Genomic DNA, 10870 nt, shown 5'->3' with positions numbered 1-10870 from the left:
CAGATCAACGCTAAAAGATTGTTCACCTAAGCCTAACTCGTAGGCGGGGTGAATCTCGTTAACAGGGATAACCTCATGGTTGGCTATTTTTACCAGTAAAGATTATTTCAAAGGTTTAGCTTTAATTATCAATTTATGCGCAAAGTCCCTCGATATAAAAGATTTAGTCGCTCCCGAATCAAATAAAACATTTGCACTGACTGAATTTAGAGAAAGGGTACCTGCTATCAGATCGGAGTCTCTCATGGCATCCTGAACTATAATATTAAAAGTCCTTGTAGTAGATGGCTTAAAGGATGCCCTGCTCGTTCCTGAAGCCGTTGGTTTGTTCATTGGGAAATCCTTCCTCCAGTTACCCGGGCATCCATCCTGGAAATAAGTGATAGCCTTGCTGACAGCGGGGATTGTTGAAGTACAATTGTTAGAGTAGTGACCATCCCGTCCACACTTAAAACAAGTGATTGCTTTCACCCTACATACCCCGGAATGCATCCTTCTACAAGTATTACATGTTGGTAATGGGGGTCGAGACTGATTGGAATAGGATACTCCTGATTTCTGGCCACTCTAGCTCATATTCACACATACTGGTCATCTTAACCCACTACTCCTTCCGGGTAAAGACGCTGCTCCCCGGTTAAACTTACTTGGGAAGTCTCCTCCTGTGGGGCCTCCGCCCAAACTCATGCTCTTTCACTACGCCATAAGTGCTCAAATGCAATGCCTTTTAAAAAGCGTTGCACCAAAAGCATTTCATTATCTACAATTTTTTTGGTTTTTTGCAACAGAGTAGAATAAGCGTTGCATTATAGTTAAGTCACTGTTGCTAGTTATTGGCAGTGTTGTGTAACAAGCAACACTAGAGTTACTGGTGTTGCATTACACATTTTAAAAAAAATAAAAAAATGCTGACATGGACAGAAAATACTGACGTGGCACTGTGGGGCCCATATCCAGTGCTGACGTGGCACAGTGGGGCCCATATGTGGGACCTACAGTGCTGACGTGGCAGTGCCCTGTTGTGGGACCGGAGAATCGAATTCAAGACCTTCGACGTACTTAAAGAAAAAAATAAATTAAAATATAAAATATTTTAATTAATAAAATTATATTTTAATATTCAATTAAATAAAAAATGCAAAATATTTTTTATTTTTTAATAAAATATAAAATGCAAAAAGAGGGGGTGTTGGGCCAACATGTGGGTACCCATTTTATCCGGAAGCACTCTCTGACGGGTCAGAAACACTCTCTGATCGGACAGAGAGTGCTTTCGTATAATGTGAGTTCCACGTGACCTCACTTAATATTAATAGTAATATTAACAAAAAAAATTGTCAAGAAGGTTTGCTAGCCAAGGGAATTGAACCCAAGACCTCCCACTTAAACAAAGATGTTCACAACCACTGACCAACTTAGTTGGTGTGTTTTTATTTGCATAACTTATACTTTAACTATACAGTAAATAAATAAATTTAATGAAGAAGCACTCAGACACAGATATACGTTTATAGTACCGAGGCCAAAATTTTGGGCGGCCAAAATTTCTCCCCAATTCTCAACATTTCCCCCTTCTTTCGACTCTCTCGGTGAAAAAGTACCATTTTAGTTTTTAGTTTCAATTTCTCAAACTCTCTCAGTCAAAAACTCTCTCAATTTGTAGTTTCGCAATTTGTACCACACCTCCGCTCGCTTCTGTGTTGCAATTTCTGCTCAAACTCTCAGTGACTTCTCTTAAACTCTCAATTTCTGCACCATTGTCGCTTTGGGGCTTTTGGTTTTGCTTTCATTTAGGGACTTTTGGATTTGCGTCTCTAAAAAGCTTTTGCAAGTAATTTCTAAAAAGCTTCTAATTTTTGATTTAGGGTTTTTGTTGATTTAGGGGAATTCGATTTAGGGTTTGATTTTGATATATTTGTGTTTGATGCTTGTGGTTGATGTTTGATTTTGATTTTGGATGTTTTTCATGTTTTCATCACTGCATGTCTTTATTGGGTTCGATTTAGTCTGCATTCTATTTTTTTACATTAATTTGTTATGTTTTTTTATTATTTATACTTGTAGCTGCACTCATTGCTCCTGCTTTTTCTGAGATTATTTGTTAGTTATTGTATTTATGTGAATGTATGCATAATTGATTATATATGGGAAAGTTTTGTTAGTTTGAGGATTTATGTTACTTGTTATATTATGGTTTATAAGTAATTTATATTTTTCGAACCATGTGGTTTAGTTTGAGGATATATATTACTTGTTATTATGTTATATTGTATCCAGTCTTGTTCTTTCAAGATTGTGTGTAAACCGTTAAACTGATAAGAATGACGGTGAGGGAGTGTAATTCTTGATGGTAGAATTAGCGTACTTTTGATTTGGAATTATGAATGTGGATGGTAGAATTAGCGTACTGAACCTGTTTAGATAAAATGAATAGGTAAAACCATATAAATAGTATGATAGTACTTTCCTCTAATTATAGTATGATAGGTAATATTGTATAATTAGCGTACTTTCCTCTAATTATAGTACTTTGTATGGTTTAAAATAGTATTAATGAGTAGGTAACACTGTATGAACATGACCTGTTTAGATAAAATATGTACTATGAATTACTAAAGTGTTGAATCTCTTATCGACTTTATTAATAGGTCACAGGGTTCATAAAAATGGACGAGTATTACATTTGGATAGGTTTTCCAAGATCCAGTCCAGAGTATATAAGAGGGATAAAAGCATTTTTGAAAAATGCATTTCCCATCTACAAAAATGGCGATCAAATGAAGTGTCCGTGCAAAAAATGTACTGAACGTAATTGGTACTGTCAAGATGTCATCTACGATCATCTTGTTTGCAATGGCCCTTCTCCATTACATGCCGATTGGATCTGTGAGGTTTCACAGACAAAATTAGGAGGTACTGATGACTTTGAAGATTGTGAAATGGGGATTGAATTTGAAGACAATTTAGATGTAATGTTCAATTATACGCGTAAGAATTTTGAAAATCAAGGAGGCTGTGAAGACGAACCAAATGCAAACGCTAAGAAATTTTTTCGGCATGGAAGGAAAACAACCATTATATCCCGATTGTACTACGTTTTCTCAATTAAGTTTCCTGATCAGATTTTATCATTTAAAATGCATTTACGGAATTAGTGAGTCTGCATTTGGAGAATTACTAAAGCTGATCAAAGAAGCATTTCCTGATGCCAATCTCCCTTTGTCTTTTAAAGCTGCAAAGAGTGTCATTAGGGATTTAGGCCTTGACTACGAGAAAATACATGCGTGCCCCAACAGCTGCATGTTGTATTGGGGTAAAAATAAAGAAAAAAATAAATGTGAAACTTGTGGTGTATCGAGGTGGGTTGTACATGAAAAAGATGGCATCGTTGAAAATAATGATCCACCGAAGTTGATTCATAAAGTAGCAGCAAACGTGATGAGGTACTTCCCACTACGACCAAGGTTACAGAGGATGTTCCTGTGCAAAGACTTTTCCAGACTTGTGAGATGGCACACATTAGGATGAACAAAAGATGGAAAATTAAGACATCAAGCTGATGCTTTGGCTTAGAAGGCGATGGATGCTCGTTATCCGGATTTTGCAGCGGAAAATTGAAATGTTAGATTGGGTGTAGCAGCTGATGGTTTTAACCCATATCATTCAATGAATTTAAGTCATAGTACATGGCCAATCATGTTGGTAAATTATAACTTTCACCCTGGCTATGTATGAAACAAGAAAATTTGAAATCGTCCACGTTAATATCCGGTCCAGATTCTCCCAAGAACAATATTGATGTTTATATGCAGCCCTTAATTTCCGAGTTAAAAGCATTGTGGAAAGATGGTGTAGAAACTTTTGATTCCCTGACCAGCGAGAATTTTAATTTACGAGCAAGCGCGTTGTGGACAATAAGCGATTTTCCGGGGTACGCTATGTTATCAAGCTGGAGTACGAAGGGGAAACTAGCATGTCCAGAGTGCCATTATGAGACTTCTTCTGTTAATTTGAAACATAGCAAAAAAACTGTCAACATGAATCATAGAATGTTTCTTGATCCGACACACGAGTGGAGGCTAGATAAAAAGAGATTTAATGGTGAAATGGAAATGGGGAATAGTCCAGTGCCATTAACAGGAACAGAAATTGAAGAGTTATTATGGGGGTATGAAAATCAGTTTGGAGAAAAGACCCGGAGGAAGCGTAAAAGGGTTGGCCCTTTAAAAAAAATCAATATTTTTTTATCTGCCCTACTGGTGTCATAATCCGCTTCGACATAACTTGGGCACCATGCATATAGAGAAGAACATATGCGATAAAATATTAGGTATTTTGCTTAATATAAGTGGGAAGTGGAAGGATCACCTAAATGCTCGTTATGATTTACAGGATCGGGGCATAAGAAAGCCTCTTCATCCTATTAAAAGTGACGATGGAAAGCATATTGAAATTATGGCAGCGATATTTGACATGACAAATAAGGAAAAAGAAAATTTCTGAAGCCTATTGAAAAATGCCAAACTTCCTTATGGTTGTGACTCAAATGTAAGTCGGTGCACATAAAAAAGAGAAAGGTGGTGGGGTATAAGAGCCATGATGCTAATTTCATACTCCACTATTTATTGCAATTTGCCTTAAAAAATACATTAAAACCTGAGGTCGCATTACCGATGATCAGGTAGGGTTTATTTCTTCACGGTCTGTGGAGCAAGGTGGTAGAATTAGATGATATCAAGAAGTTGTAAAGAGAAATTGTGGTAATACTTTGTGAATTTGAAATGATTTTCACAGAGCCATTTTTCGATATTATGGTCCACTTGCCTGTACATCTATGCAGAGAAGTAGAATACGGTGGACCTGAGCACCAACGTTGCATGTTTGCAATTGAGCGATATCTAGGAAAGTTGAAAGGCTATGTTAGAAATAGAAGTAGGCCAGAAGGTTCTATTGCAGAAGGGTACTTGGCTGAAGAGTGTGTCACATTTTGTTCAAGGTGTCTAGACGTTGATGGAGTAGTAGAAAATAATTCAAATGATTTTGGAAAAATAAAACAAATGTGAAATATCACATCGGAACAAAAAAGAATAAGGATGGCAGGATATTCAAAATAAAAGATGCAGATTGGAAGGCAGCGCTTCGTTATATTCTTTTTAATTCCGATAATAAGGAAATAGAAAGTTTAATCGAGTAAGTTCTAATGTCCCTTTTAGTTTACTCACCAGTTAAGTATTGATATCTATATATATATTATTTGACCTTATTAACTATTCAGGGAGCATCGAGCTTTCATGGATGGTCTTGCAAGTCAGCAAAAATATAAAAGGGAACGAGCACACATGGAAGACTTTTGGAAATGGTTAAAAGATGAGGTTCTGAAAAAAGAAAATATTTCAAGGGATTTAGAGGTGTTTGCTTTGGGGCCTAATCGACTAGCTAGGAAGTTTACGGGCTATGTAATAAATGGATACAAATTCCATACCAAATTTGGAGATTCTCGATGTACTACACAAAATAGTGGGGTATTTTTAACAACCGAGACCACTACCTTTGCAAGCTCGAAAGACCAGAATCCAGTAGTCGGGGGTGTCAATTACTACGGATCAATTGAAGAAATATTCGAACTTGACTATTGGGGAGCTTTCACAGTGGTCATGTTTAAATGTTGTTGGTACCAAGAAGAAAAAGATTCTTTTGGTCTTACTCGAGTAAACTTTAATAAGTTACGCCAAAAATCTGATCCTTTTGTCCTATCTTCACAAGTTCAGCAAGTGTTTTATGTGGATGATCCAGTTGAGAAAAACTGTCAATATGTTATCAGAAAATTATCGAGGGACTGGTGCGACACTGAAAATCAGAACGCAATGGAAGAAGACTTGAGTAGTTATCATTCATATAATATTGGAATAAATTGTAAAACTGAAGGGGTTTGGACTAGGGACGATGTTCCTTTAACACAAATTCGTGTTCCATCTCCTTAGATTGTGTATTTGTATAACATAATAGTGGTTAACTATGTATTTTCATGTTGTTCTATGTTTTTATGTAAGGTCTTTAATTATGTGTTTGATGTGTAGTTTATATTTGCCGAACTATATAAGTTTCTTTTCTTTATTTAATTACCTTCATGTCCATTTGTTTTAGTCTACTTTTATTGCTTCTTTTTTTGTCTTTTTTGTCTTTTTTGTACATTTATTCTATGTTCTTTTTTTAATTACCTTCATGTCCATTTGTATGTTGGTCATATAGTTCTAATGTTTTTTTCTACATAATGGATAAAATGATAAATATGAAGCTACACTATGAAGGACAGTTTCAGAAGGCAAGTTATGTTGGTGGAAAGTCGATGTTGCTAACACGAGTGGATGTGGAAAGATTTTCCTACACTGTCCTTATTGAGTTTGTGAAAGATTACCTCAATTTCTCAGAAATTGGAGGAATCTATATAAGTAAAGGAAAAAGGGGTGGCTGGAATCTTTTGTTGGATGACAAGGATGTAAATCAACATGTACTTGGCTGCGAGAATGACGAAGAAATTCATTTTTACATTGACAACACTGTTGACCTGGACATTGAGCCCACTTGCCAGATGCAGCCACATGTTAAAATACGAGCAAGGAAAAACATAATTGAAGGTAATTAATTGCATTTCTTTGTAATCTTTGTGAAGCAGTCCCATTCCTTAATTTGTATTTATGTGTAGCTAATCCAGGTTCTGCTAAGAAACAACCAGGTTCTTCTAAGAAACAACCGAAGCGTAAGTACACTACAACTCATTTGCTTCAACGGCAAAGAAGGAGTAAGAGGACGAAAATTTCCCCCGTGCCTGAGATGAGTTCAAGTAAACAAGAAGCAAGTCTGAAAGAAAAAGGATCGGCAAGGAGGAAATTACAGTTAGCAACTGAACCAGATGATGATGAAGACACCGCAGAGAATGACCTTGATGTTGAGTTACTTTTGATTTTTTGTTCTCTTCAGGTGATTTAATTTCCATGGTTTAATTACTTTACACCTTATAACTATGGTTGCAGTTGCCTCCCCCGCCACCACTACCAGAGACAGACTATGAACTAGGGAGAATACAACGTATGAAAGAAAATGACGTACTTATAAATCACTTGGGTTGCCCACTTTAGTTGCTGATAAGGGAAAGCAAGCTGAAGAGATTAAAGTACATTTTTGTTCGGTCGAATATTAATTGGTCCATCGTTTATGCACTAAAATTTTCCTATATTGATACATGATAGAAAAAGAAGGACCTGAATATTGCCAAGCCATCTGATGCTGAAATCTACTTGGAAACCTATAAATGAGAACCAGGGAGAACTTACAAGACAGACTGAAGAACTGAGAACAAAATATGTAAGTATAATATTATATTATACTGCTGTCATTTGAGTGCATGCTAGGCTTCAAATATTAATATAGTCATTTCTTCTAGAGGCAAGTTCAGGAATTGGTGAATGATGGAAACATTGTTGAGGCCAATGCACTTGTCCATGGTGGTAAACCTCATGGATGAAATTGATTAGTGGGAAGAAAGGGTAAAAAGCCTACAAATGACATGATTTATGCTGCTCCTTCAGACCAGTATGTGCAGAAGTTTTCTGCAAAAATAAAGCAAGAACTTGAATCTGATTTGGAGGCCAAGGTGAACGTAAAAGTGCAGGAGAATATGTCGTGGATGTTGAAAAAGCTAGGTGAAGCTAATCCAAGTCTTAAGTTCGACATTAGAGACTTGTGTGCCACTGCATCAAGTGATCAAGATGACAACGGTACTCCTATTATTCAAGGCGACACCGAAATTTAGACTATCCTTATGTCACTGGACCTAATATATAGAGATTGTCATTTTTTTTAAATATTAGACTTAATTTTGTGTGCTTTTTGGCACATTGTACAACTTGTAATGAATTTAATAGTTAGTATGATGTTGGGGTTAGATGTATTTTGTGGATGGGCTTGTACTGGGGTTGGATGATGGTTATTGGATGGCTAGTTGAATTGTTGAATGATTGTAGTTGAATTGTTGAATGGTTGTTGGATGATTTTCATGGGTTTATGTAATTATCAAATAGTATCTTGCAATATTTTTAATTAAAGCGTTGCATTTGATATTTGGGTGTTGTATTATAAATTACTAGTATCATTTTTACCAGAAATTGTGGTATTGCATTAACTACTTAAGTGTTGTATTCTACTGTGCTAAAACAAGAGAAAAAACATTATATTACATACCACTAACGTGGCATGGGGACCACTACTGATATGGTATGTGGGCTCCAACTGCTTACATGGCATCCACGTGTAATTTCTGTTGGGACCAGTGCTGACATGGCATCCACGTGTCACATGATGACGTGGCCTTAATGTGGGCCCCACAGATGACGTGGAGTTTTACATCTCTCTTATGTCAGATGCAACGCTGCTTGGTGTTGCATTTGATGTATTTCCTGTTGCATTACATCTATTAGGCAATGCTTATTGGTGTTGCTTTAGACACCCAAAAAGCGTTGCATTCGGCCTTTAATACAACGGCCGCAGATGTAACGCCCCTTGGTGTTGCATTATTGAAAATGCAACGCTTTTCGGTCATAAGACAACATCAGAAGAGCATAGCATTTGAGCACTTATGGCATATTCTTTCTTTTCATCTTTCCCTTCTCTCTTTCCTTTAGTATATGTTCACTTCCGGCTTCTACAATTGTTACCTTTTGCACCAAAGTGGCATAGTCTGTAAGTACAAAGATTGCCACCCTATTCTGAATCCACTATTTCAATCCCTGCTGAAACCTTCTAGCTTTCTATTCCTCCGCTTTAACAAACTCCGACACAAACCTTGATAAATCCGTAAACTTAGCCTCGTATTCAGCTACTGACGAGTTATTCTGCTTTCACTCAAAGAACTTGAGCTCCATCTAGTTCTCCATAAAACTCGAGAAATACTTCCCTAGAAATAATTGACCGAACCTCTCTGAGGTTATTATAGCATATGTCTCTATATTTTTGTTGGCCTCCCACCAGTAGTTGGCCTCTCTATTCAGAAGGTAAGTAGAAAATACAATTTTCGTGTCTTATCAATACTCAGAATCTCTAAGGATTTCTCCATTTCCTTCAGCCATGCTCTTGCCTCAACCAGGTTAGCTGATCCGTGGAACTCAGGGGGATTAAGTGACTTGAAAGCCTTGAAAGAGTTTGCCACAACATTATTGTTTCCTTGAGACGGTGGGTTCGGTTGATGTTCCAGGTTTTGCTTCAGTAGTTGCATGAACTGCCCCACGTGGTCCATGCGTAGGTTCTCTTTCTGCTGCTCAACCTCAGTTTCCCCTTCTTCAGCCTCTATTTCAAATTCTCCAACCTCAAACGTTTCTTCCTCTGCTCCACACTGGGAGTCATCCTGTTTAACATAATCCTTGTCTTCCTCTTCACTGTGGTCGTGGTTCATTTCCTCTTGGTTGTGGCTTCCCTGGTCCTCAAACCCCAGGTTTGCTCTTGTTCCTAATCTTCTTGGCAGCATAATTCTGCTAATTTTTGGAAAATTTAACGTTAGGTCACAATCATAGATATAAGATTGTACCACGCACAGTCGGTACAATATGGAGAATGTATCTCACAGTTCTATATAAATAAGACAGTACTTATCTCAAGAAGTGTAGAAAATAATAAGATAAAATACTGATGTTGTCACCAAAGAACTAAACTAAACTGAAAGAAAACAAATATATAAATAATGCAAGAAATACATAGTACGATATGTGCAAAAGCACAACAGTGCTACAGTCATCTGCCCAAAAGTAAAATACATAAGTCTTTTGGTCTAGTCAGAGAAAGGGATAACTATATACAAGTTAACTATCCCGGAAAATTGGCACTTTACTATAGCCTCTAGCAACTAGATGACTAGACTACTACATCATTGATCCTTAATCAAACTTGAGAGCGTATCAACTCCCACACTCTCTCTCCATCGGACGACGATCAATGTACTTAGGCTGCCTCCAGGACACTTTTCCGCGCCTGTCTCTATGAAGTGCTCGGACCCTAGCATGAGCCATACGCTTGACGCTGGTCAACTCTTTCCTCGCATATCAAGGTATGATAGGTCTCGTCTCATGAACCGGTGCATGCCTACTAGCTCTCTCTGCCTCAAGCTCCTCATGGCCTCATCCAACCTGGCCTCAGCAACTACCTATGTGCAGGGTTGAGTGGTGTAGAAACTGGCTCTGCTGCGGGCGCATCTTCAGTCTGCAGGGCTCAGGAGTAAGATTCTCGAAGCCATCATCATAAAAGCCTAGTGGTAGTGGTGGAGTGGTAGGGGCTCTGACCACAGGGAGTGGGGGTACCAGTATACTCCACAATAGCATCAACCGGCTCCTCAGCAGGGGCCTCAATATCCTCAGCAACTGGGACCTCCTCCATGTCCTCATCATCAGAAATCTCGTAAATAACTAGCTCGACCTCTTCCGAGGGGTCCTCTTCCTCATCCATATCAGCAAGTGGCTCAGCGTCTTCATGGGATCCTGCTCACCGGTCTCCTCAATAAAAAGAGGCTCAGTATCCTTCAAGGGGTCCTCCTCCTCAGCAACATCCTCATCAGGCTCAACCTGATCCTCAGTATGTAGAAATTCCTCATCGTGCTCCTGCTCATACATCTTTGGATCCTCGACCTCATGATCCTACACATTAAGCGAGCTAAGTTACTATCATGATACTTCTTAGAGTTCCCTTAAGGGTTTAAACTGTCAACGCTACTTTAAGTATCCCGACTATGAACTTAGAAAGAATTCTTATTATCTTTGTGAATTTATTATTATATCGTCGCATCATCTCTGAGGTTTATAACGCTTAGATCTGATACCATTTCTGTAAC

The 10870-nt window shown here is 37.9% G+C and overlaps 1 protein-coding gene across 1 annotated transcript; it reads left to right on the top strand.

Moving 5' to 3' along the window:
• Positions 1–2666: 2666 nt before the first annotated feature.
• Positions 2667–5981, top strand: LOC141714968 (uncharacterized). Its single transcript, XM_074518460.1, has 6 exons — positions 2667–3055; positions 3156–3443; positions 3627–3702; positions 3813–4206; positions 4795–4960; positions 5276–5981. Exons 1-6 carry the CDS (start codon positions 2667–2669, stop codon positions 5979–5981), a joined length of 2019 nt encoding a protein of 672 aa, XP_074374561.1.
• The last annotated feature ends 4889 nt before the right edge of the window (positions 5982–10870 follow it).

The sequence above is a fragment of the Apium graveolens genome, chromosome 3 (assembly GCF_009905375.1).
Source record: "Apium graveolens cultivar Ventura chromosome 3, ASM990537v1, whole genome shotgun sequence".
In the NCBI taxonomy this organism is placed as follows: Eukaryota; Viridiplantae; Streptophyta; class Magnoliopsida; order Apiales; family Apiaceae; genus Apium; species Apium graveolens.
Note: the sequence above shows the minus strand (reverse complement) of the source record. Positions and strands in the feature narration are given on the sequence as shown.

What these genes read in the sequence shown, in the direction of transcription:
- LOC141714968 (XM_074518460.1), top strand. Translation starts at nt 2,667, where the DNA reads ATGGACGAGTATTACATTTGGATAGGTTTTCCAAGATCCAGTCCAGAG. An exon ending in GTACATGGCCAATCATGTTG is followed by an intron (nt 3,703 to 3,812) that starts GTAAATTATAAC and finishes GTTTATATGCAG; the next exon opens with CCCTTAATTTCCGAGTTAAA. An exon ending in AGAAAAGACCCGGAGGAAGC is followed by an intron (nt 4,207 to 4,794) that starts GTAAAAGGGTTG and finishes TGATTTTCACAG; the next exon opens with AGCCATTTTTCGATATTATG.